Source organism: Taudactylus pleione, unplaced genomic scaffold (genome assembly GCF_031769625.1).
Source record: "Taudactylus pleione unplaced genomic scaffold, aTauple2 ptg000019l, whole genome shotgun sequence".
Classification (NCBI taxonomy): Eukaryota; Metazoa; Chordata; class Amphibia; order Anura; family Myobatrachidae; genus Taudactylus; species Taudactylus pleione.
This window is the reverse complement of record NW_028284421.1, coordinates 26,925,758-26,953,729: the sequence shown is the minus strand read 5'-3', so window position 1 is coordinate 26,953,729 and position 27,972 is coordinate 26,925,758. Positions and strand designations below refer to the sequence as shown.

At 42.0% G+C, this 27,972-nt stretch overlaps 1 protein-coding gene across 2 annotated transcripts; it reads right to left on the bottom strand.

Moving 5' to 3' along the window:
- Positions 1–1,024: 1,024 nt before the first annotated feature.
- On the bottom strand, positions 1,025–26,903 carry SEMA7A (semaphorin 7A (JohnMiltonHagen blood group)). 2 transcript variants are annotated; one of them, XM_088446205.1, is made up of 14 exons: positions 26,771–26,903; positions 22,893–23,029; positions 22,703–22,735; positions 19,402–19,497; positions 16,271–16,361; positions 14,980–15,102; positions 13,566–13,702; positions 12,368–12,540; positions 11,925–12,033; positions 11,130–11,322; positions 5,117–5,232; positions 4,205–4,359; positions 2,236–2,288; positions 1,025–1,617 (listed from the first exon to the last, which is right to left on the bottom strand). In XM_088446205.1, exons 1-14 carry the CDS (start codon positions 26,862–26,864, stop codon positions 1,280–1,282), a joined length of 1,848 nt encoding a protein of 615 aa, XP_088302331.1. In that variant the 5' UTR covers positions 26,865–26,903; the 3' UTR covers positions 1,025–1,279. The 2 variants fall into 2 exon arrangements, with proteins under 2 accessions (XP_088302331.1, XP_088302332.1); XM_088446206.1 differs by lacking the exons at positions 13,566–13,702; positions 14,980–15,102; positions 16,271–16,361.
- Positions 26,904–27,972: the final 1,069 nt, after the last annotated feature.

Here is a 27,972-nt window from a genome sequence, read left to right as displayed (position 1 = left end):
GCCTGATTAAAAAAAAAAAGAATAGAGGACCATGGCCCTGATCCAGATCCACACGCAAATGGCATCGCAGCTCTCGGAACGGAATTGCGAAAATATGCTAATGACCTACTCGCCATCCAGGGCTAAGAGATGCCCACTGAAAGCATCTCACCTCCGCCGCTCACGCACAAAACCGGAAACATCAAATGCAGATCCAGTGACCAGCAGCCTTCTGAGTAAGTCTGAGGCTGGGTATGATATGTCGTCCGATCCGGCGGATCGGACCGACATATTGGGCACATCGTCTAGTGTTTACCACTATGTCGCTGACAATGCGCGCTCCCACGGGTCGTCAGCGGCATCCTCTATCGGCCCTACATGCCAGATGAAGCACGGCCCCCGCATTCGCTGCCTCCATCGGCAAGTGTGTATGCACTTGCCGATGCTGGCTCCCCCGATGGGTCCCGTCATGCCTATGTCGGGCTGGGTACGCATCGTCTAGTGTGTACCCAGCATAAGGAGTTGCAGACGCAGCGTGTCTCCAGACAGGCAGAGGGCTCTCCTGCTGCGAGCAAGGATGCAATGGCTAACTTATGCATGCCCAGGAAAAAGTTTTTAAACGGTCAGAACCCCTGTGTTTTTCTAACCATCCCCTATTACCTCCCCCAAATGCTGAGTGCATGTCACTAATATTGCGAGTGAATGCTCTGTGCACGTATGACCGCAAAACAATCTCTGCGCAGTGCGGCTTTCGCGTAAACGCAATGGCTAACAATCGATCAAACTGAGTAAATATTAGCATTGCATGTGGCTCTGCATCAGGCCCAATGTCCATTGTTGCATAGTACTGGGAATGTAGCAAATGGATTGGGTAATATCAGGTGTTTTACACCGTTTTACCATGCAACACGTTGCATACCATGGATCTGACAACGGCATCCAGTGCAAGGCAGTTTGCAAAGTGCACAAGAAACTGCAGCTTAGTGCATTTCCCCTAACAAAGCTTCAAAACACAGACCTAGATAAATATATATATTTTTATTTATTTAAATAATTCACAGTGCATAAAACAGGAACTAGGCAGAATGCAGTATGACAGAAAGGCATTGTTATCTTAGCCAAAATTCCCCATTTAAAGTGCATTATTCTGCGTGTTGAGAATGAAAGGAGAAATACATCTTCTGTATTCCTTGTTTTTAAGTATGTTGTATTTTCACCACAACATCTACATTTGTAATCTTGATAAATAACATGATTTCCAGTAAAAGGACTGATCTGCTACAAACAAAAAGCATGTGTGTCACATGAACAACAAAAGTAATATGGCCAATCCCACAATCCAGCTGTATTGTATCCTCAAAGCATTGTTTTCTGGTATCATGTTATACTCTAATATCACATGCTGTGTGTCCACTTCCTTCGCTAGGCATTGGTATTTCCCAGGGTATGTGACCTGCTCGAAAAACATGTAGCAGATGCCATTATGACGGATGCAGGGTTTCATTTCCGCGTCACCATTTTTCCAGCTATAAGTGGCATGATTTGACACTGCTGGACAGGATAAAAAATACATACGTGGTGCTTGAACATCGGTATGTTGTACAGCTGAATCTGTTTTTACAGCCTGAGGATGTATTTCTAGGGAGAAAGATTTTAGGGTTATAAATAATAAGCAACAATCAGATCCATATCCCCTATCATTTTAAACATGCATGTGTGTGTGGTCTCCTAGGCGACCGCATCGCCTGCCTTGTTGTTTATCTGGCACTGTGTGTAACTATAGCTTTAGCAGAAAATGCAGCTGTGGGCAAGGTGTTGCGGTGTGCTTCCATGTGTGGGGGCAGCACTTAGGTCATGGCCATTGCTTGGGGTGGCCAGGTGACTGTAGGTAGGAGAGGAAATTCATGATTACTTAACTGTCTGCTTACACAGGTGCCAGTCATAGGAATAAGTCAGCCGGCACTTGTAAACATACTATCTCATAAATGTACTTTGAGTTTCCCCTTTGAATTGACTTCCTTGCCATCCTGCACCCAATACCCAAAGTCTTCCCATTTCAACAAAAAGAATCTGATGCAGAAGAATCAAATCAATAAAGTGTAGAAGCGCAAATGAAGCATGATTTTATAGAACCTGTCTAATAACACTCTAATTCATGATGTACTGAGATTAGCCTTCCTTAAATCTCACCCTTACATCTATTTATTTCCTTAATGTAGAAAACTGCTGTATTTTGATCAATAAATATATACTCACCGTGGCCTTCATTACACATGGCCCCCTGTGTCAAGTTCTGCAATATTAAGTATCTGTTCAGAATGAAAGACAGACACAAAGGAAATGAATTACTGACATAGAAGGAATAAACAGTAGACCCAATGCTACATGTGTAATGTGTGTTATGTGAGAGTAATAGAAAACAAATCTATCATCCTCCAGAAACAGAACATAGAATTAAGATAAAAGAGCTCAGATAATGTAATATTAATACAATTAAATTCAGATCAGTATGTGGAAATTGTCCTTCCGATGCCATTTCCTTAATGGTCTTTCCATTGTTAGCTGCACTACAGAAGAGAGCTGTATAGTGTGATGGTTGGTAAAGCGATAAACTGCGCCAAATATGTTTATTGTGTTGTATTTTTCTGGCTTTATTTTGAAAATAATATTTAGTCTCTCCCGTGCTAGGGAAATGGCAATTCCCTGTAAGGATGGGAGGATAATAATATATGTGTGATGGGTGACTCTGCACTTTAGTCATTCACGGGGCAAATTCAATTAGGAGCGAGGACTGTGGGCCTGATTCAGCAAGGATCGCGGTTGTTAGCCATTGCGCCTGCGTATAAGCCACACTGCGAGCATTCGGCGATCGTTTTGTGATTACGGACACAGATAGGAGCATTTGGGGGTGGTGATGGGGTAGTGGTCGGAGAAACGCAGGCGCGCCTGTCCATATGAACGCCGTTGCATGGGCGTGCATAAATTGCCCACTGCGATTGCCTACGCAGCCTGAGAGCTCACTGCATGTGAAGAGACTTGTATTTCTGAGACAGGTCAGACCTGCTGTAGTTATGTGTGACGGACCGATGTTCTCTGATGTTACCGATGTATACGCAGGACTGGGTGGTATTATGATTGTGAGAAAGCAGCAGTGGGCATCTCTATGCTGGCTGAGCGGTGACAGACATTAGCATATTTTCGCAGCTTCATTGCGTGTGATTACGCAGCTGCATTCGTGATTATGTGCTGTAACCTCGCATGTTAATATTCCACTGACTACATGCAATATTTTAACACTAAAATTCTGAACTTCTCACACAAATGATAACGTTCACCTTGTGCATATCACATATTGGTAAATTCTGAAACTTATGGGGGCTGTTTTTGTGTCCACATCTTAACTCTGTGCACTACAAGCCGTGTTAAAAATAACATGCGAGAGCCGTGTGACTAGCTAGCGTTGAGCATCTTTTTGTGCAACTTTTTACCTTCAAATGCCTAAGTTCCAAAGTGACTGTGGGTGTATCTGCATGCGAAATGCTACATTCGCATGAAGATACACTCGCAATCGCACAGAGAATATAGGCATGCCGCATATCATTTTGATCAACAGAAGCTGCTGAGGTGTTTTATTGCATCACTTTTTGAATAAGATGCACCTGCAGGTAAAAAGTCACATGAAAAAACGCTCAGTGCTACCGAGTCACACCACAGCATGGCGCGACTAGAAGGGCTGTTTAACGCGAAGTAAGATGTATGTGGACACATCTGTACCTCAGATAACTGCTGCAGTCTCTGTACATACAGTACATCCTGGGGATTCTTAGTATATAGGGGTAACCCACGAAAATGGGTGTTTTGGAGATATCCTGCAAATATTGTTTGATAAATATGCCCCATAAAGAGTTAAAGTTAATATATAACCTGTGGTAAAGTAACACTACTGAGACAGCAAGTGTTTTTTATTACAGGAATGGTTTCTCAGGAACAAAGTAAGAGCACTGTGGTGAGAGCTGATCTTACTTACTTTACTAACTGTATTTTCACTGAGAGCACTGTAATAATTAACTGAAGTCAGCACTATACCAATGAAACGGCTATGTTATAGGCTAAAACCCAGAAATATTGTCAATGATTTATCTAATTTCTTCTGTGATACGCATAAGGGTCAGAGGGTCAGTAATGTGCTAAGTGAGTAAGTGCTGAGTTTAGGGATATGACCCACCTATTATTCATAAGAATAGACTGACAATTCATATTAATCCATCCACAGTAAGGATCCCGTGACTGTATGCAGTCTGTGCAGCTGGTGTTGTAGGCAGTACAGTCATCCAGTGGGATCTTGGAAACTTCACGGCCAGTTCCCACGTATAAGGCATGCTGTATAAACAATACAAAATCCATTTTACTCATTGTACATTATTCACTACTACGTCATCACATTTCACCATTCCCAGCAGCTACCTACGTCACTTCCTATATCCTGTAAAGTACAGCCCTCTTCTATCGAAACATGTGTGAAAAGAGGATATTTAGAAAGAGGTTACATGAATGTGAGGGAGGGGAAGTCTGATTATGAAAGTATAGAGTGTGTATATCTGCATGGGGGAAGGGCAGAGATTAGAGAGTATGAAGCATATGGATTAAGATTCCTATAGCAGTGCGGAATAGAGAGCAGATACGTATGTGTAGATTGATGTGATACTAAGAATACATACAGATATAATGAAGCTTATAAATGCAGACTACAGGACTAAAGATAGGTGGTTACATATCTGCTTTTCTCTTTACATTTCCAACCTAATTAAATAATAAACCAGGGTTCTTTGAATTATTAGGGTTTATTGGGTTTGTGTTCCATATTCAACTTGAGATGTTTTCCCTACAGTAACAGTGAGATGCTAAAGCAACTCTGTAGCATTCCACCAACACATCACTTCACTTCTGCTATTTTGACTCCTCTTCCCTGTACCCCAGTGTCTCAATGGTGTCCATCATTTCCTGTAACCCCAGTGTACATAATTTCCTGTAACCCTATGGTGTCCGTCATTTCCTGTAACCCAATGTCTGTATGGTGTCCGTCATTTCCTGCAACACCAATGTTTCTATGGTGTCTGTCATTTCCTGTGCTTCTCACCTCTCTCTGCTCCAGCTCCAGGTGCAGGATCTGTCCTTCCTGGCTGAAGGGATGTAATTCCAGAACATTCAAAGCTCCATCTTTGTGCTCTACAACTTTGTGCACAGTCCCATTGTCTAGTGGATACAGAGCAGAATAGCATTATTACTAAATATTGGAACAATAAGAGTTATGGTAGACTTACCTTTGTTAAGTCTTTTTGTTCAAGGTCCATAGGCTCCACAGGGATACCATGGGAAAATGTGGTTGGAGTGATCCAGGTACCAAACAGTTAAGCTTTCAGCTACCAGGATGCCTCAAGTCCTCCTCCACATATACCCCGCCCCTGGCCACAGGCATTCAATTTTGTAAACAAGCCCAAGGCAGGAGAAGGAAGAACAATGTACACCAGAAACATTATCACACAAGATGAGGGAATCCGTGACAGAAAGAAAAATTACCCATTGCAGCTAGGCGCGTCAGGGTGGGTGCCCTGTGGACCCTACAGACCTTGAGGAAAAAGAGTTAACAAAGGTAAGTCTACAATAACTCTTATTTTCTTCTTCAGGGTCCATAGGGGTCAACAGGGATACCATGGGGATGTCCTAAAGCATTTCCCCTAAGGTTGGGGACGCTCCTGAGCAAAAAGGAGAACCCGCCGACCAAAGGAAGCATCCTGAGAGGCAAAGACCATGTGGCTGCCTTGCATAATTGTTCAGCAGAGGCACCAGGATGAAACGCCCACGATGGGCCCACAAACCAGGTAGAGTGTGCTGTTGCCATGTTTGGAACAGGAAGATCAGCCTGCGTGTAAGCCTGAGAGTTGGTGTCATACACAATCATCGAGCCAGAGTTGGTTTGTTAGCTAGCCAGCCTCATTTGTGAAAACCATACAACACATAAAGAGTATCTGATTTTCTAAAAGAGTCTGTACGATCCACATAGATACGGAGAGCACGAACCACATCCAGGGAGGTTTCACCTACAGAAAGGTCTAAAGACTGGAAAGCTGGAACCACAGTTTCTACATTCACATGAAAACGAGACACTACCTTAGGAAGGTAACCCGCCCGTGTACAGAGGACAGCTCTATCCTGGTAAAAAATCAAAAAGGGGGAGCGACAAGAGAGTGCTGCCAAATCAGAGACTCTGCATACAGAGGAGATAGCGAGGAGAAAAAGTGTCTTCGCTGTCAACCACTTCAAATCTACGGAGTCCAGGGGTTCACATGGGGGAGCCTGTAGCCCCTTGAATACCAAAGACAAATACCACGGTGCCACTGGTGGGACAAAGGGTGGCTAAACTAGGAGAACACCCTGAAAAAAAATTCTAACATCCGGCAGGGAAGCGATCCTTTGCTGGAACCAAACTGACAGCGCAGAAACCTGTAGTCTCAGGGTGGCCAGATGGAGACCAATGTCTAACCCAGCCTGGTGAAAAGCAAGTACCCAGGAAACCCTAAAAACCTTAGGGTCATACCTTCTGTGGGAACACTATTGACCAAAAGAATGCCAAACTCTGTAATAAATGGGGGCAGAGGAAGGTTTTCATGCCCTAATCATCATTTGAATCACAGAGCTGGAGAAACCTTTGGCTCTTAAATGGAAGACTCAAGAGCCATGCCGTGAAAAGACAGACAAGGTAAGTCCGGATGCAGGCAGGGACCCTGCTCTAACAGATCCGGCCATAGGAAACGGAGTGTCTATGGATAAATTCCGTATGTTGTGAATCAATGGCGCCTGGGCCAAGCAGGAACCACTAGTATTACTGTGTCACCTTCCTGCTTGAATTTCCTGAGGACCCTTGGGAGGAAGGAAATCCTGGACCCGTATCTGGGAACCTTGATTTTGCGACATGAGGCAACGAGGTCTATGTCTGGTAGGCCCCATTTGTTCACCAGGAGTTGAAAAACCCCCAGGTGGAGAGCCCACTCTCTGGCATGTATGTCCTGATGACTTAGGAAGTCCGCTTCCCAACTGAGGACTCCCAGGATGAATATTGCAGAGATAGCCAGAAGATGACATTCTGCCCAGATCAAAATGTTTGTCACATCCCTCATGGCGGCCTGACTTCACGTGCCTCCCTGATGAATGAGATACTGTGGTTGCTTTGTCTGGATCTGGACTGGCCTGCCTTGGAGTAGGTCCTGTTCCAGGAAGAGCGCTTTGTATACTGTACGAAGCTCCAGGATGTTTATGAACAAGTTACTTTCCTGATTTGTCCATCTTCCCTGAAAGACTGGCGTCCGTGGTGAGGAGCACCCAGTTTGTAATCCAGAATGGGCGACCCTTTGCCCAGGTGAGCCTTTTGTAGCCACCACAAGAGAGAGAGAGAAATGAACCTCCGGAGTGAGAAGAATCCTCTGGGACCGTATTAGATTATAATGCCTGTTTCACCAGGAAAGAATCAATTGTTGCAGAGGCCTGAAGTGGAACCGAGAATATTCCACCATGTCAAAAGTGGATACCATTGACCCAAGAACCTGCATCGCTGATTGAATGGATACCCTTTGTTTGCGGAGCAATTTGCGCACTCACAATAATAGGGCCGAAATTTTGTCCCCTGGCAGAAACACCCTTTCGGTCTGAGAATCCAGATGTGCCCCCAGATGTACCATCCGCTGTATTGGAGAAAGAGAGGATTTCTTCCAATTGATGATCCAGCCATACATCTTTAGGCAGGCAATGGTCAGTTGGAGATGGTGTTGTAAAACAGCTGAAGCATGTGCCAATATCAGAAGGTCGACCAGATATGGCAGTATTCTGACTCCCTGACGCCTGAGGTAGGCCGTCATAACCGCCATTATTTTGTTGAAGACCCGAGGGGCCGTTGATAGACCAAAGGGCAGTGCCTGAAATTGGTAATGTTGTTGCATGAGAGTAAACCGTAGAAATTTTTGGTGGGATGACGCAATAGGCAATGCAGATACGCCTCCTAAATGTCCAGGGAAACCATAAAATCCCAAGTTCCATCACCAAAATAATTGACCAAAGAGTCTCTATATGGAACTTGGGTACATGGATAAACTTGTTGAGGGTTTTCAGATTTAGAATAGGGTGATGAGACCCATTTGGTTTCTGAACCAAAAACAGTTTGGAATAACCCCTTCCTTGTTGAACCACAGGAACCAGGATTATTAGCCCGGCCTGCAGCAGGGAGTAATTAGCCTCCTGGATGGCCAAGGCCTTGATAGAATCTGATGGGGGAGTTGTGCAAAAAACTTCTGGGGAGGATGCCTCCGGAAGGTGAGGGCATACCCCTGAGAGACCACTTCTCGGACCCAGGCATCTGTTGTTGTTTGATGCAATTAGTCCTCAAAATGAAGAAGTCGACCTCCCACAATGGGATCCCCCCCGGAGGAGCCCGCTCCATCAAGCAGAGGGTTTGTCATCCGGCTTGGAAGCTGGATGTCTGACCAGCTAGGACCTCTTAGTTTGCCGCTTGGTGGTCCTGCCACTCTCTAGAGAAAGGCTGTCCTTTTGCTCTTCCCTAAAGGGGATGAAAGGAGCGAAAAGAAGACTGACTAGACTTTGATGTAGCTGTTGATGGCAGACCTGCCAGAGTAGTCACTATCTTATCCAATTCTGCTCCAAAACGTATGTTTCCATAAAAAGGTAAGGATTCCAGAGCCTTCTTGGATCCCACATCTGTTTTTCAGGACCTTAACCAAAGGGCTCTTATGAGCAACAACTGAAGCTGCAGATGCTTTAGAAGCCAGGAGCCCAGCATCTATTACAGCTTCTCCCAAATAGGAAGCCGCTTCCCGTATGTGGGAGATATATGTCAGCTGTTCTCTGGTAGGAATTGGTAGCGTATCTTCCAATGCCCCCATCCATTCTAGCAACAGCCTTTAATACCCAGGCCGCAGCCATAGCCGACCGAGTAAGAGCTCCATACAATGAAAAGACTGATTTAAGACATGTTTCAAGTTTTCTATCTTTAGAAACTTTGAGGGAAAATGCTGACGGTTTAGGCAACATAGCACTCCTAACTAAATGTGTCACATGAGCATCCACAGTAGGAGGGACTTCCCACTTAGTACATTCAGAAGCTGGGAAAGGATACAAAGATGCTAACCTTTTAGTAACATGGAACCGTTTAGCAGGAGTATTCCATGCTTCCTGCATAAGTTCATTGAACTGCTCAGACTTAGCAAGCTCAGCTTTTACCACCTTCTGGTGTTTAAACACTGGAGCCTTAGGTCTAGGAGCTGGTTCATCATCCTCTATATTTAGGATTGATTTGACCGCCCTCACCAAAGAAGGGACATCCACTGTAGAAGGATGGTCCTCCTCTCCTGAGATAGACCCTGGAGAAGAACCGGCGCATCATCTGACTCCTCCGATGATGCGTCTGAATCTACATGATAAGCAGACTGATAAAATGATATCATCCGCTTAGGCGCTTTAGTGGCTGTTTGTTCGCCTGCAACAATTATTGAAATGCAGCAGCTGACTGGGCCGTACTCTTACTTGAATGGGCATAAACATCCATCCAGGAAGGATGTATATGGGGGACAAACATAGCAGGCTGGAACTGCTGTGGGTATCCCCTTATAGGAGGCAGTGTGGGAGTAGCCAACGGTCCACTAGCTGGGTCATAACCTAAAGACAAGGAGGACACGCAAGATGGCTCCTGTACAGGGGCTGGTAGACTGGACTGGTGAGGTGATTCTTTATAACAAACAGCACACAAACCATCCTGTATAAAGTCCTTGAGGGGACAAGCCCACCAAACAGCTTTTACGTGAAACCAGCACCGGGGCCTTAATTTCCTGTTTACCCTTATTCTTAGACATAATAAATAAGTGCAAATGTGACTGCCTTCACAGACAAAAAAAATATTCCCTACACACCTGTAGCAAAAGGTTGAGGATAAATAGCAGTGATAGTTATACCTGACAGTACATGAAAAAAATAAAGGCAGTAACACAGCAGAGCTAGCAAAAGTCACATACAATGCATATACAATATACCTGCAATGGGCCCTGAATCAACTACTCAAAACACAAGGCTTGGTAGGATTTTGAGCGCTGTATAACCTGGCCTCTTGGGAGAGGTATACAGGGAGACTAGCCCCAAACCTCCTGAGACCAGCAGCTTCAGCACAACAATGATAGTGGTTGCTGGGCATCTCATATCCAGAGGAGGATAAGAGGAGCAACCCAGAAGCGGGAAAACCTCAGCTGGTTCGGAGCCTGGGCTGGGGGAGGGGCGGCCAGAGAGAGCCTACCTCCCCTATGCTGTATTAACCCCCCGGGTGTGCTGGCCATATAACATGGCTGCTGCCACTGTCCCCGACGCCAGACTGACTTGCCCGGTGGTCTAGTGGGGGAGTGGATGCAGCGGTCGCCCCACTACAGCAACCTCCAACAGGTCTCCAACCGCCGGAGGTATGGACTGCCACGTGGTTCCCCACAAGCGAGGAACCACCTTACCTGCGTCCCCTTGCTTCAGGCCGCAGTCCCAGATCCCAGAATCTCCACTAGCCAAGCTCTGCCGAAGACACCAGTCCAATTACTGGTGTTGCGATGCCGGCAGGGGTAGGTCGAGCCCAGCACAGGCATCCTTTAGGATGCCTAGTGCTGCTTGCTCTGAAGTAAAAATAAATAAAACAGAGAATAAAAAAGCTTGAGACTGCCTGAGCAGACCCCCTGTTGTAAAGGTGTGTCTGATCCTGCATCACCAAACGAAAAACTGAATGCCTATGGCCAGGAGCGGGGTATATGTGGAGGAGGACCTGAGGCATCCTGGGAGCTGAAAGCTTAACTGTTTGGTGCCTGGATCACTCCAACCACAGTTTCCCATGGTATCCTTGTGGACCCCCTATGGACCCTAAAGAAGAATAAGGATATTTTCTAGTCAACATTGACAGTACAAAAGGTCATACACATGTATGTTATTGGCTAAGGCTGTAATATTTTTGTGACTTCCCTAAAGCTACGATGATAGTATGAAGGTACATATATCATTTAGATATATTGCTTTGAAGGGATCATAATGATGGGATAACTGTTGAGTTTTATTTTAGTTACCTGTAGCTAATAAGAGTACTCTGTAGCTCTCCTGGTTAGCTGCTGTTATTTCATCCACCACTATTCTTATGTAGTGGGTCAGAGTCTGGAAAACTTCTTTCTTTCCTGATGGCTTTACTGAGTCTGTCAATTCTGGAAAGTTGGATGCCTCATCTGATGTATCCTCTGGGGTATATTCAGGTGATTGGAGGCACTAAGAAAGGAGTGTAAGAGATTTTGAGGCTAGAACACAAGAACACAGACATTGTGGATAGATGATTGGAGAGGCTGAAACTATTCAAACTTTCTATTGAATTTGGCCAGTTTAAGGGCCTTAATCTTGTTTGCAGTATGATAGTGCTGCTACTGTGCCATCAAACGGTGAACTCGAAATTGAATTTGTGGTGCAAGTTCGAGTTCCCAGACCAATGTTAGACATAAAGAACATTTACACTAGATAACATAGCCTGTTTGAGCTTAAATAACATTTTATAGTTTTTTTAAATTAAAACACTGAACTTTATTGTAAATAATAAACTGTAATCATCAGCTGCGCTGGAAAGAATTTGCCTGGACATTAACAAAACTTATCACCATACAAGGATACACAATCAGAAAACATACAACAGTAAAACATTAAAGTTCTTGGCACATTCTCCCGTTTACACATTCTATATAGAGTCTGTATAGAACATGTAAACAGGAGTAGGCGCCAAGGACTTTAACATTTTAATATTGTAATTTTGTATGTTTTATGATAGTGAACTTTCAAGCCAACCATAAAAATTATATACAATGTTATGAATAGCATATTACCGTCCCAGGACGAATCTTTAGATCTTTTTTTGAAGACCCGAACAAGCTGGAAGTGTTGAAGACTAACTCAATGTCTTCAGTGTTATAGGAGCAGACAGCACTGTGATTCCTAGAGAGGGGAGAAATGTCACTGATGATGAAATAAATGAGAGACACATACACTGTGTAATACATTATTAATAAAGTTGTTGTGGTACATATACTGACAGCCTGATTGCCAGCTGTTCCTCTTCTGCCTGCTCAGTACTGTCCTTATCTTATATGATGGACTATTGCAATGATCAGTATAGCAATGAGTAATACAGACATTACTGAAGGCAGCCAGCATTTTGGGGGCTTTGTGGAGTCCTATGTCTAGCCAGAACTTGTTTAGTAAGCATACATGCACAAGTGCTTTGGACATTATATTAAAATGCTAAAAAATGTATGTTTTGCTGTCTTACCATGCATTTGTGAACAGACCATATATAACATTGCCTGTTTTTCCTTGCAGAAAGAAGACATCCAGGAGGCGGGGATAGTACTGCTCAGCTGATTCATTTCCACAAATCAAGCGTGCTTTCAGTGCTGAGCTAAACACATTACGAATGCTAGGTTTTGCAGATCCTGTCTCCCCCTGAGGAAGCAAAAGTAAGAGAATAAAGACTGTAGTTTAGTAATAGGATTGCCACCTAGCACAGCTCCTATCCCTCCCCTCCCAGTTATACCGTTTCTACACCAAAGTCCTGGGCCTGACCCGGGATTTGGAACATGGTTCCAAACCGGGTCAGACCCCTTTTCCACTGCGGTGGCGATCTGGGTTATTCCCTGATTGGCGCTGTTTACACTGCACATGGGTACAGTGCCGGCGCTTGGAGATGACATCATCTCCTTGTGCGGGATTGTGGCTTTCCTCGTGCAAAACCCTGCTAGGCTGGACCCAGGTGGAGCCGTTTCCACTGACAAAAATCCTGGGTTGTTACACGTTTATGTGCAATAACCCTGGATTTTCAAGTCAGTGGAAAAGGGGTATAAGTTGTCTCTGCTTTGAAACTTTGGTATAGTACTTCTTTGTTATTCCCTTTCTTTTAGACCATCCAAATTGACCTGGGGAAGGAGCAGAAACTGGTCCAGAAGGACATTAAGAGTTAGAGAGGAAGATTCTGTAGAACATATGGCAATATGTACATAGGGTCATACGCATTTTAACTGCATTTCCACTAGAGTGAAATAGGTAAAGTTCAGTGGGGGCGTGTCAACGCAACTGCGGCCATGCAGAGTTAGACGTGAGCGCACATATGGCAGGCATATTATATGCCTAGCATAGGGTAGTACAAGTTTGTATTGATGACATGTAGCAAACGGAGCATACGAATGGTGGTGGGTTCACTGCAACAGGCGTACAGCTCTAGATAAAGGGCAAATATTTCCATTTATTTATGTGCACAAGGCCGATTTACATTCGACTCTGCATCAAGCCCATTGTATGTGTGCTTATATGGGCAACTTAACCAAGGCAAAATGCTTAGAAATATTTTTTGTGTTTACAAAAAAGTTTCTTCATCGCCAGTCAGCTTTCTGATATACTGTACACTATCCAGACTTTACTTCTCCAATTCTGATACTTCCACAATTCCGCAGCCATACCATGAGCCCTCTCACCTTACACATCTGCGCCACCATAGACACTCTTTTTTCTAATGTTCTGGTTACGCTATTATCCTCAATGTAGAAGAGCAGAATCTTATCTTGTACTCCGTTTTCCTTTTCCACTACTAGAGACTTCACAAAACGTGGGTCTAATGTTATAATATTACGTAGGGGAAAAAAAAAGTTATCATGAAAATAAGATGAGGATTTCATGTAAGGTTTTACAAAGTACTGTCAAGCATCAAACAATCTGTATGTATATATTTCCTTCATATTCCTTTCCAGACTGCTCTATTTTTCCCTGCTTTTCATTCTGGATAATTCACTTGGTTAGTTTAGAGATAATATACAAAAAACAGAGTTGCCGATGCACTATGCGATCATTACTGTATACATTTAAATTTATTATATAGAATTTCAGAGGTACAGTAGTTTGCATATCAATGGCCACTGATACGGGCCTACCCCCAAGCGTCAAGGGCACCCCAAAAGTCAGCCCTGCGTCCCAGATGTGAACCCCAGAGTGTTAGGGACCTGCTCAATGAGGTGACCTTGACGCTGGAGGGTAGGCCTATATCATTGGCCATTGATATGCAAACTACCTCTGAAATTCTATATAATAAATTTAAATGTATACAGTAATGATCGCATAGTGCATCTGCAACTCTGTTTTTTGTATATGTCACTTTAAAATCTCAGCATGATGGCACCTTTCATTACTATTAGGGTGTGCAGTCTAGAGTCCGTCCTTATAGTTTAGAGATAAACAAATATATGCTCTTGCTAAGTAAAATAGAGGTATATCTGAGAGTTGCATTGTGTTTAAAATATATTACTTTGGAGAGCGATCTTCTTATTTATCTTGGCTAATAAAACAATAATGGAGCTCCCATTTAAAAATGCAAATATGACTAAACGAGGTTCTAGGTCAGTGATGGGTAACGGAAGGCCCTCAGACTCAGGCCACCAGCTGCTTTCTGCTTTGTTGTCATTTTTGTTTATGTATTGTTTGAAACGTTCGCTGATACGTTATTACAGACAGGCGACTCTTTCATTAAAAGCATTCACTTATTACTGAGATTAGGGAGAAGAATGTATGGCACCATGTCAAAGTCAGATTGCCTTTCACTGTTCTATCTATTTTAACAGTTATGGGATTTATTATACATTTTTCAAAATCAAGAAGTCTCTGTGATTTTGGCAGTGGGATTTCAAGTCAAAATCTGGGGTGTTAGGTTGGAAAAAAAAATTAGATTTTTCAAAATTACATCAAAATAAATAACACCAATATCTGTATATATTTTACAAAAAAAAATAAAAAGTATATTCCCACCCCCATTTTGCTCCAGTCCCTACTATTTTGATTATTCTTCCCCTTGTTTTCAGTCTACACCTAATATTGTTGTGCCCTTTTCCCAACACTTACTCCTCATGAGGTTATCCCCTGTGAACAGTAATGGAGATGTGCCATTAATCTTGCGGAATATCGGTTTTAACAAGCTTGCTGCATTGTTGGATTTTCGTGGTATAGTAGAGTATGTCTGATTTCCTGAGAGACATAGAGAAATGGTCAAACTATAAATCTAAAGAAGAGAATGAGAACTATAGTGGAATGTGACAGTGACTACTGGGAGTAAGAGGAATGGGTTATGGAAGAATATAGCCAAAATAAAGCAGGAGAGGCAAAGAATTAAGGTTGAGACATGGATAAAAGATCTTTACATATAGAGTCTTAGACAGAGATGGACGCAATGCCGGTAATGCAATGAGCAATTATTTTTGTACTGCACATGCATCCGATGGATTACCAACAGCAGTCAATTTGGACGCAGAATGATTGACAGTCAATGAGCATTTGTGGAAGGTAATAGGGGGGGGAGTCAAATGCAAGCATGTCATGACAGTTTCAAGGGCGTGTTTCACCCTGCAACTAAGACTGTGTACGCAGTTACAATGGCTCAGACGCCTGGCTTCTGACGGACATTTTGAGCAACTATAGGGATGCTCAGAGGATCGATGGTGCAACCAGTATGCGACAGATGGTGTACATTTTAAATCAAGGATCAGAGACACTGCATCTTTGTACAAATCTAGCATTTGCATAGAACCACTGCATACAGTCAGGATTTGCGTGCACCTCTGAATCAGGCCCACAAAGAGCACAGATGAGCTATTTCCCATAGCGACAAATTGCCAATTACTCTTGATGAGTCTAATGTATTACAATTCAAATGGAGCTAATGCAATCCAAAATGTGATTGCCAACTATGGGCTAGAACACAGTTGTGCTGTATTACTATATAAGCCTTTATATTTAGGTCACTATGCAGCGTTCTCCACAGTATGATGATTTACAAAACCCGCTATAGAGCTATATTAAATGAAGTAATAGGAGAAGTTGCAGGAGTACACTATAGAGAATCACAAGTATTTTAGGAAAATGCTTAAATCAGCCATTCAAGGAGCTAGGCTTAAATCAGCCATTGAAGGAGCTAAGCTTAAACCAGCCATTCAAGGAGCTAGGCTTAAACCAGCCATTCAAGGAGCTAGGCTTAAACCAGCCATTCAAGGAGCTAGGCTTAAACCAGCCATTCAAGGAGCTAGGCTTAAACCAGCCATTCAAGGAGCTAGGCTGAAATCAGATATTCAAGGAGCTACAAGGAAGTGGACAAGTTTTACAAACTGTAAATCAATAAAAGTAATTACTATTTATTCACCTGAAATTAAAATATTATAATTGGTCCCTGGGATGCGAGGGGCTAATTGTTCAGTCCAAGTCATGTCAATTTTTTGGAAACTTTCACCATCCTGAAATATAGACTAATTTGTTAATGCTTTCACAGCTAATCACTGTAGATAAATGTAAAGCTTTCTTCTATTAACCACTCTAGCCAGCAGATTGTTGTTCCATAAACCTGTGGGTGTGGTATAATAGATTGTAGATAATAGAACTAAATCAACAATCAAAAGGTCGATAACAGATGGTCGACAGGCAATAGGTCGACATGATCAAAAGGTAGACGGGGGCAAAAAGTTAACTGACAAATGGTCGACAGTCCCGAAGGTTAACAAGTTTAAAAGGTCGACAGATTCAAGTGGTCGACACATTTTTTATTATTACTATTATTATTTAACCCTAATCCATCCTTAGTGCCTAGCCCTAACCCTCCCCCTGGTGCCTAACCCTAACTCTTCCCTTAGTGCAGAGGTTCTCCTCAAGACACCCTAACAGTCCAGGTTTTAAGAATATCCATGCATGACCACAGGTGACTTAATTAGTACCTCAGTCAATTATATTTACCACCTGTGCTCAACCATGGATATCTCTAAAACCTGAACTGTTAGGGAACCTTGAGGACTGCATTTGGGAACACTGCCTTACTGCCTAAACCTAAGCCTAGTCTAACCTTAACCTTCCCCCTAATGCCTTACCCTAACCTTAAAAATTTGAAAAAAGATGTGGTGACCATTTCAACCTGTCAACCTTCTGCACTACTGACCATTTGTCAGTCAACCTTTTGTCCCTGTTGACATTTTGACCATGTCGACCATCTGATGTCGACCTATTGACTGTCGATCTTCCATATGGATACCAAACCTTTTTATGCAATTTATCTATACTGTATTCTGCAGTCAGTCATATCTCTCCTGCTATGCAAAAACTAAAAGGACATAATTCTTCCAGAATAAACAATAGAGCATCACCTCATTAACTAGAAAAAAGGACGTTTGTGTTAAACATATATATCTTATCATAAAATGATCAGATGCTTTTGAATAGACAATTGTTATACCTTTCAATATAAGAAACAATAAAGGAAGTACATTTTTACAGGTGCAGAAGCAAACTGATCTACCATTGTTCAAAACATCATCCCACATGAAAAAGGACACCAAACTAGGATGGGTAAGTACAATTTTATTGGGACCTATATGCCGCATATATATGAAGAAAGACTTTCCTAAGACAGTTAGAGTTCTGGAATTATGGCTTGCTATTAACAATAGTACGGACACTCAGTTAGAATGTCGACAGTCAAAATGTCAACTTGGATGTTAGATCACCATGTAAATTGTCAACATTCACACATCAACATATTAATTTTAACATGTCAACACCAGAATGTAGACATTACATTTTTGTGTTATTTTTAGGGTTAGGCTAAAATAAGTAAAAAACAATGTTGACATTCTGGTATCGACATGGTAAATGTCTATGTTATGAACATGTCAACAGTTTACCAAGCTGAAATGTATGAATATTGACATTTTCCATGTCGACCTAACGCCCATGTCAACATTTAGATTGTTGACATTTAGAATCTCTGAATCAGGGTCGTATCTATAATGGGTGCAGGGCCCACACCGCACACCCTGCACCCATATTTCTAATACTCACCTCTCTGGAGTCTCACATCGGCGCTATCAGCGTTGTAAAAATTGCGATGAAAATGGCAGCCGTGGCCATTTTCCCAGCGTTTTGCGTATGCACTGAGTGCTTCTCCGTAACAGTAGACTCTGGGCACTAGTCTACTGCGCAGGTCACCAAGAAAATGGCGCGGCAGCCATTCTCCCGGTAATCTGCGCATGCACAGTAGATTCTGGGCACAGACTAGTGCCCAGAGTCTACTGATGCGGCGCGGCGCTCAGTGAGCTGCCGGCTGCCAGAGAGAGAGGAGGGGGCCCTGAATAGAGACTGCACACAGGCCCCTTCCTCTCTTAATACCCCTCTGCTCTGAATGCTGACTTTTCATACCACACCCGAGGAACAAGTTTTCTAAATTATACTACTGCTTAGGTTTTATTGTATACTCTTCACTTCTAATACCGCCCATTTTATCCGTCAGATTAATAGTTATATGTGTGATTAGTGATAGCGATACTACCGGTGGTTGTCATGTAATTAATTAATTCAATTAATTAATTACTATTATCCGGATGCTGGTTGCATCTATCAGATGTATATGATACAGAAAAGAGCATTTCTACCAATATAATAATAATTGTTCTACGTATGTACAATAGTAACACATCAGAGCAACAGTCCCAATGTCGCCTAATTCTTTCTGATTTATTTAAGATATGAATAAGCATAAACCATGCAGTATATTAGGATAAAAACTGAATATACGAGTTTAATGAATGAAAGGAATGGTCCTAGATGGTTACTGTTCCATTGTTATTACTGGGGCAGTCTAAAAAATGTGCATGTGGTCTTCGTTACATACAAGCAAGCCCACTTAGATATATTTGTACAGCACACTTGAACGTTCTGCTTTCTGTAAATTACTTTTTATACTCTCTTAAGATATATTTGTATGTGCCAAGTTAGCAGAAGGTTGACACCAGATTTAGGGTTTGGTAAAAATGTAGGCTAATGGTTCGTTAACATAGAAACCCTTCCAAATACATTTTTCTAATGGAGAAAAGTAATACCTGTACATTATGAATTCCCTAAACTAACCCAAGTATTCAAGATTGGCTATATTGTTTAACCTATTGATACGAATCACCTCCCATTAGAAGATAATGCCTGGATGCAAAGCTATATCAATTATAGACTAGTCTACTCTACAGGAAACATCAATATATTTAAAAATATAAAATTGAGATGAATAAAATGTTATGTCTACATATCTCCTACACAAGTTCTGACATCTCTGTCCCATTGGTATATTTACAGAACACCAGAAAATGTCCCAATTAACTATTATAATATTATGATAGGTCTATTAATTAATGAGTTTTACAATTGAAAGCACAAACCTGCAGGGTTTAGTGTCTATTTAAATAATGAATTTAAACATAAATGTACAGAAGTAATAAAAAATGGTGCAGTGATACCTACCATTCTCCAGCAGCGAGGATTGTACGCGTTGGTGCCACAGACAGTGACATCTCCTATCAGCTGACCCACAAACGTCACATAATTCTTACAGTAAGGCTGCAAAGAGGAGAGGGTGGTCAGAACATGTAAAGAGAGCAATGCTTCAGTAGAATGTCGGAGATCTGGGTAGTAAAAGTAAAATTTATACATTAGGATATGGAAATGGCATTGTTTGTGAGTATTACCAGCAGCCGCCCAAAAACGTGTACTACACATTCCCTTTAAAAACATTTAAGACATATGGGTGAGGTTTATCAAATCTTGGAGAGAGATAAAGTGAATTTGCCCATAGCAACCAATCAGCTTATAACTGTCATTTTACATGCTATTCTAGAATATGACAGTTAGAACTTGAAGATGATCGATTGCTATGAGCAACCTCTCCATTGTCTCTCTCTCCAAGATTTGATAATTCTCACTTTTAAATTGAAATAAATTAACAGTTGCTCTATTGGATGATCATTTGCAGAACAGGATAAATGACAGTTGTGCTAAAATGGGCTATTGGGGTGCAGTGTAAGAGTTAAGTATCGGTTGTGCTAAAATGGTGTATTGGGGTGCAGTGTAAGAGTTAAGTATCGGGGTGCAAAATAAAAGTATATGCCATACAGAGTATACAATGCTACACACAGAAAGAAAAAAACGTATAGTAGACTTACATTCTCTAACACCTAATAAACTTAAGGTGCGTACACACTAGACAATGTGCTCACTATGTAATATCGTGAGCAATTTCCCTTGAACTCCAGGATACAATATGGTGTTAAAAAGTGTCCAATCTGACCAACGATCTATCGTGCGTCCTTTACAATTTCCAGTGCATCGTGTACGAGATTGGCAGATCTTGCCTGCTGTAGGCAAATTCTGAAGATGCGATGTACGACCTGCGGGTACACGCATCAGCATCGTGATCGTGAGTGGACACTCATGATATGGGCATATTTTACACGATTTGTTGTTCCGATGCGTCAAAATCAGGCGAATCGTGCAAAATATCATCTATTGTGTACGCACCTTAACTCCTTAATAAACTGCAAAGAGACGATGGCCCAAATGTAATAGGGTGAGAGTTTAGAAAATATGACAGTTTAGCAGTAAACTCTCACACTATTACATTGGTCGAGCTTTATCTTCAAAATGGGAAAACATCTGGATGAGAGTTTAAATCGTGAGAGTTCCTTGACTCTAAAAACATGAGAGATTGCATGTTCTCGGAGTCTATTACATTGGCCAATTTTAAAAAGTGGGAGAGTTTACTGCTAAATTTTCATTTTCTAAACTCTCTCCCTATTACATTTGGCCCATAATATCTACCATGTGCAGGGTCTGCAGTGCACACAAGCACTTGTGTTAGGGGGGCCCTGCATCTAGCCTTTGGCACATGGGCTCCGCCTTCTTGCATGGTGAGGGAAATTGGAGTTATTAGGGCCAGCCCTGGCACTGCAGTCTTATCTGGAGGCTTACCATTCCCCAGGAAGCAGCCACTTTGTTAATGTTAATGCTAGAGTTGCAGTGTTTAAATGTTAATGTTTTTTTAAAGTCTAAAAAGTTTAGTATACTGGTCTCGCCATCGATTAAACAATGCCCACTTTTTAGTGCTGCCACAGGCACTATTTTGCACAACAACTAAAACTACTCTCCTGTGTTGCGCATTTCCTTACCATTATTATTATTATTTATTATTACCAGTTATTTATATAGCGCACATACATATTCCGCAGCGCTTTACAGAGAATATTCGTCCATTCACATCTGTCCCTGCCCCAGTGGAGCTTACAATCTATATTCCCTATCACATGCTCACACACATACACACTAGGGGTAATTTTTTTGTTGGGAGCCAATTAACCTACCAGTATATTTTTGGAGTGTGGGAGGAAACCGGAGCACCCGGAGGAAACCCACGCAAGCACAGGGAGAATATACAAACTCCACACAGTTAGGGCCGTAGTGGGTATCGAACCAATGACCTCAGTGCTGTGAGGCAGTAATGCTACCATTACACCATCTGTGCTGCCCATTATGTTTGATGCAGCTCTGGAAATTATTTTTGAATTACAATTATGGCTAAGGGCAGCCATTTTCCTGATTCCGTACTTAGAAAAATGCAGCAACTCAATTCACTAGGAACCAGTTCCTCCATGATATCACTAGTTCCTAGTGAACTGATAGGCTGCATTATCATGATTATTAGCTCAGTTAGCAAAACGTTTGCCTCGACTTTGTGGGTCACAAGTGCCCTTTAGTAGGGATGGCCATTGGTGTGGTTATCATCGATGGCAATATAGCAAGTGTCCATCGATGGTTACCAACTGCGTAATGGATCACCATCGATGGTTTCACCAACCGATGGTCATCTCTGTTCTTTGACTGACTGGCCCATGGGCCAAGCAGAACCTGGGGGTGGAGCTTCACGGCTGTCTTAGGCAGATCTATGCTCCATGTCCCGGCACCTTATCAATAAAAAAAACAGAAGAGTGACAGGTATACTGGTGCTCTGAAAATAATACCAGTATACCTGTCACTCTTCTGGTTTATATTGTTGGAAGTTTTTGGAACTGTGATGGAGCTCCTGTTGATAGAGTGTATAGGCTGCAATGATTTTGCACACTAGAGGATACAAAAATCTTTTTGGTTAGAAAAAACAAACAAAAAAAAAACAAAAAAAAAACCCTTCGGTTATGATGTGCCATCGATGGAGGGAAACCATCTGGTTCTCCCCCATCGATGGTAAAAGCATTCGACATTGGCCATAAAGCATCAATGATTATGAATCATCTATGGTCAATGGCCATCCCTACCCTTTACGAACGTTTAAGAGAACTATGGGCCTGATTCAGACCCGGTCGCAAGCGCCGAGCGCTTGCAACCGGGTCGATGTTTGCCCACTAGGCATGCGCATGACGTCTGAGTCTCGCACCAAAGGGGGGGGAGCTGTCAATGGTGAGTGACAACTCGCCCAGTTTGGTGGGCGGGCCGGGGGGGGGGTGGTCCCAACTGAACGCTTGCCGTTTGGGGGCGGCCCCACTGACATCACCAGTGATGTCAGTGGGAGAGCTTCAGGCTCTGTTAGAGCTGAAAGACGAGACCCTACCACAAGGGTCTCGTCGCAAGCCCGATGGTGGACACCCACAGCTATGCGAGCGGCCAGGAGGCCGTTCCAAAAAAAAAAAAAAAACGCCCTGATTCAGAGCAAGCGCTCTGTCAGAGCGTCCGGCTCTGAATCAGGCCCTATGTTTTGGGAGGTATAAAGGGATCTTACCTTTCCCATACAGTAGTAGTTTTCAGCAGTAATCTGTAAAAATAATAAATATCAATTACTTGACAGAGTGGTTAATGGATATGTACACTTTACTTATCTAGTATTATTTAAGTAGACAGGAATACACCCCTTTCTGGTGAACCTTGGAATTACATCTTTACATTTTCAAGTTAATATAAAAGGTACTCACTGTGTAATTGCTCTGTTGTGTAAAATCAGAGCGATTTAAACGATACACGGCTTCTTCTCCTCCGATGTACAAAGATGATGGTGATAGGTAGAATACAGCATTTTTCTCCTCTTTTGGCAAAGGAGTAGACCATGTATCTATTGGGAAATATATAGGGTTTTAAGACATGCAGGAAAATTAGAGAATACCTTGAATGGGATGGCATAATTGATATGGTGTACTACATTTACAATTACCTGCACAAAAATCCCCATGTAATAAAATCTATCAAAATAACAGTTCTCCTGCACTCCCAGGAGTAGACCAGTCTCGGATCCCAGGGCTTGATGAAGTGATATATGGCTTAATGAGTCATCACAACCCTGCCCCCAGCTGCACAATAACACAAATCGTGGCAATATGCAGTGAGGATTGGGCCGCGATGGCGGGATTCATATCAACAAGCTGCCTACACCTCCCACCTGGATCTCATCCAAATTGACAATTATGTTATAAGACAATCCCGTTGTACCTCACTTTAACGATTAGCTTAAGAGACCTATTTATCATTGGTGGCAGTGAGACCCCAAAAAGCATAATTGCTTGTAGCTGGAAAAAGAGTTAACAAAGGTAAGTCTACCATAACTCTTATTTTCTTTTTCAGGGTCCATAGAGACCCACAGGGATACCATGGAGATGACCTAAAGCAGTTCCCCTAAGGGTGGGGACGCTCCTGAGCAGAAAGGAGAACCCGCCGCCCAAAAGAAGCATCCTGAGAGTCAAAAGTATCAAAGGCATAGAACCTAAGAAAAGTGTGGACAGAAGACCATGTGGCTGCCTTGCATAATTGCTCAGCAGATGCACCACGAATAAATGCCCACGATGGTCCCACAGACCGAGTAGAATGTGCTGTCGCCGTATTTGGAACAGGGAGATCAGCCTGTGTGTAAGCCTGAGAGACAGTCATACGTAACCATCGAGCCAGAGCTGGTTGTTAGCTGGCCATCCTCATTTGTGAAAACCATATAACACCTAAAAGAGTCTGTACGATCCACATAGATACCACATCCAGGGAGGCTTCACCTTCAGAAAGGTCTTTAGACTGTAAAGCTGGAACCACAATCTCTTCATTCACATGAAGTTCAGCTTTCCATTCCTCTCCTGCGGTACAGATTCGCCATCTGATGATGGAGTAATCAGTACCGCAAGCCGAACAGAGCAGGGAAGTTGCATACTTCCCTGCTGTCTACCCGGCGCTGGCACCGCCCCCTTTTCCCAGTGTCCACTGCAGCAGGTCTGACCTGACCTGCTGCTCTCGGACACCGGCGCATGCGCAGTGAGAATACAGACATATCGGGCACCCATTATGTCTGTATTCTCACTGCATTCAGGGATCGCGGAAAGGCCGGACAGCGCACAAAAGCATCAGAGGTAAGTATACATGAATGGCTACTATACATAAATATATATTGCATCGATGTGATGCAATAGATAGTGATGTTTACCGTGAACCACTTCATGTACTTATTTATTCCACCGTGTAGTTTGGTTGCGTTATGAATGGTAATACACAGCAGAATGTGTAACAAACTAAATATATATATATAGTATCTATTTATTTTTCTATATATATATTTATTAGAAAAATAAATAGATACTGGCGCACAAATTTTTAGTTCCTTCTGTGAAAAGTCTTATGGTTTACAAGAAAAAATTATTTCTTTGTGACACTTGTGAATAAAAGGGGGGAAAACACTCCTGATGATAACAGGTGGCAGCAGTCTTCTAGTAGTCCGTGTTGCAACGGGGAAAAATGGGTGCTGAAAAATAAGAGACGTGCGCCTAATAGTGTAGTATTTAAATTAAAGCAATCTGTGCTCAAAGTAAATAATGTGCGTACCAAAAATAAAATGTTTAAAAGCTTATCTGATGTCCAGGTCACGGTCCTATGGTCAGGAAGCACGTGATCCCAATGAGTACTGGATATTTTAATCCAAGGGATGATGACCACTTGAATAACCTTAAAGAGAGGGCTTAAACCAAGCCCATGAACACAATATGGTGTAGGATTTCCTTATGCAAACATAGTGGACAGTAAAAGTAAATACCAGATAATGCAATGTATATTGCATATAAGAATATCACTCCTTCCTGTTCCCCGTGTTTCACAGACCAATTTCCAGCTTCATAAACCAGGTATACCAGGCCTCAGACCATAAAATGAGAATATTCTCCATAAACTATTGATTTATTAACCAAAAAACACATGAATCACAGACAGACAAAATGGTGACAGGAATAAGATTATTTCAAAATTGCTCATCTTAGATATGGTTTTTAACCAGAATGAAGTCCACTTTGTTGGAGGTGCAGGAGAACCAGACCCAACGCGTTTCGTCCTATTTGGACTCTCTCTCTCTCTCTCTATATATATATATATAAAAAGTTTGTTTGTTGCCACAGCTCTCAAGGTAAAATTGCCAAATCTTACATAGTTATTTGTCACAAACGTAATCTATTGGACCACATAGCAACAATGCGACAAATCGGATATGCGGTTATGCATTCGGACATCCCTGCATCAATTGGGATGAAATCAACGCAAAGTGGTCCAGTTGGATCCTGGCCAGGTTTTAGGGGGGTTAGGGTCAGACCTCCCATTGGTATACACTGGGTAGAACTTTGACCCATGGAGCCTGTTCTGAGCCTTCCACTGGATAGATTTGGACAAAAACTTCAGAGTGGTAACATTGGATTCCAGAAGACATACTAGGGGGTTGAGGTCCCGGTCGGACCTCACTTTGGTGTAGGCTGAGCAGAACTTTGACCCGGGGAGTCTGTTCTGGGCCTTACACACTGGATGGATTTGGATGATATCACATAATAAAACTTAATAACTTGAAGATTTAAACCTGGGCAACGCCGGGTACTTCAGCTAGAATTTCATAAAGCAGTTGTGAATTTATTTCTCATCTATAGTTATGTCTCTTAAAACGATTCATATTTTGGACTGACATCAAAGGAACCACATTAATGTCACTAGAGTCATTTTACAAACTTCATTAAAAATAACCAGAATTTGCTGTTTATGCGGCTGCTTTCTACCATATATCTTATTCATAAACGTAATAATTTCTTTTATACTGACATATATAATTTGTGAGAGAAAAGAGACTTTTATACGTTCTACTAGAAATAATTTTTTAATATGTCAGAGGACTGCTTTAGAGTACACTAACAAGAGGAGTTGGTTCGTAGCATTCATAGAACTACAATGATTTGCTTATCAACCAGATTCATATAAGAAAGTACAGTTAACCGTGGACTACCACTTATAAATAGTATTTAAAACTAGTGAATTTCCACAATGAGCAGTCATATTATGTTGAGAAACAAGTTTCATATAATAATGCCCATCAAAAACCTACAAAAAAAGCCCAATATCTTGCTCATTGACAGGTTTATATCATTAGTAAATGTAGGAATAAAATAGACACTTTATTTAGGAATCAATACAGTGGTGTATTAATAAATATTAATATAAATGACCCTGTAAACTGATAATGGAGAAAAAGAAGAAGGGGTTTGGTAAACTGTAAAGCATACTATCACAACTGGGTCCACAAGGAGCAGGTTACTGGCATCCATCAATACTGAGGTTACCAAGGTAGCCTTTGTCATAAATCTATTTATAAGAAGACTTTAGCACGAAAACAATTCTGCAAAGTGCTAATCCGATCACAGATTACAGTACAGATACAACCATCTGCCTATTAGCCCTATCTCAGCATACACTTGTTTTAATCCTTCCCATAAAGCACAGGAATATTATCAGAGAGAAGACCCAGGACCAGGTGGCATCCATCCCCATGACGTATTTATAGGAAGATGTCACTTACTTGAATTAGGGTGAATTATTCTTGGTTTCATCCTCATGTAGCCAAGGCAGAGAGAAGCACAAAGACTCAGAAAAATAGGTATACATAGCTCCATGTCGCTGTGCTGAATGAGGATGAAGCAGCAGAGACAGAGATAGACCAATAGACTTCAGTAGGCTATTAAGTGCCCTCTAGTGGTTATTTTATGTAATGCATTCTGCTTATTGAAATGATTTCTGTGTATCCTCAGCATTTAAGGAGGGACTCAGGGGTGGATCTATGGATAAGACTGCCCCTAGGCACAACATGACCCCCGCCCCCCAACCCCCATTTAATTAAACTGAAAAAAATATGTAAAGAATATACACAAGAGAGGGAAATGCTGTTCAATTAAATGGCATTTTCCCTGATGAGGCTGAAGCTAGCTTCTTAATTGGCGAGCTTCTTGTTCACTTCTTATTCATTTTCCAGCTTCTTATTCAGAACATGTTGTATTAAAACATTTAAATCAAATAGAATCACTAAGTTTACATTGTATAAACAAAACATGGTATCTATTACACAAATTTCAATTGTATTTTGCTTAGCCCACAAAGCTTTTGAGCATGAAATAGGGTGGTAAAGTGGGCACAGGGACCAGATTTTCTATATTTGAATAATTAGCTGTAGTTGTGCAAGGGTTAAAACGCCTTGGGCAACAAATTTGAAACTTGGAATCCACAGAGGGGGTTAACTTACATTTAACCCACACACAATTGGCCTTGCCCAACAAGGTTTTGGGCATGAAATAGGGTGGTAAAGTGGGCACAGGGACAAGATTTTCTATATTTGAATAAGTAGCTGTAGTTGTGCAAGGGTTAAATAGCCTTGGGCAACAACTTTGACACTTAGGCCCGTATTCAATTTGAGGTGAAAATCCGTTTTTGCGTGTTTTTGGCGGAAACTTTTTGCCGATGACGTCACTTTCGCCTGTTTTGACTTTACTGCGTATTCAATTTGGAAAACTTTTTGGAAGACTTTTCGCCTAGGCGGAAAGTCAATGCAATGTAATAGGCGGAAAAGTTTTGCCTATGAATAGCAGGCGGAATGTGTTTTGGGGTGCAACGTTGCGGGAACCCCCGTGAAGCCTTCAGACAGTCCCCCAAAGGTAAACTGTGTAAAAAAACTTAAACAAAAACTTAAGAACACCCCAAAAAAATCACTTTGAATTTGGGGGTGAAAAA

Excerpts from the sequence above, each read along its gene's own strand:
- SEMA7A (XM_088446205.1), bottom strand. The coding sequence starts at position 26,864 with ATGGAGCTATGTATACCTATTTTTCTGAGTCTTTGTGCTTCTCTCTGC. Across the intron at positions 23,030-26,770 it reads AATAATTCACCCTAATTCAA|ATACATGGTCTACTCCTTTG; the intron begins GTAAGTGACATC and ends ATTTCCCAATAG. Across the intron at positions 15,103-16,270 it reads TTATAATATTTTAATTTCAG|GAAATCAGACATACTCTACT; the intron begins GTGAATAAATAG and ends TATGTCTCTCAG.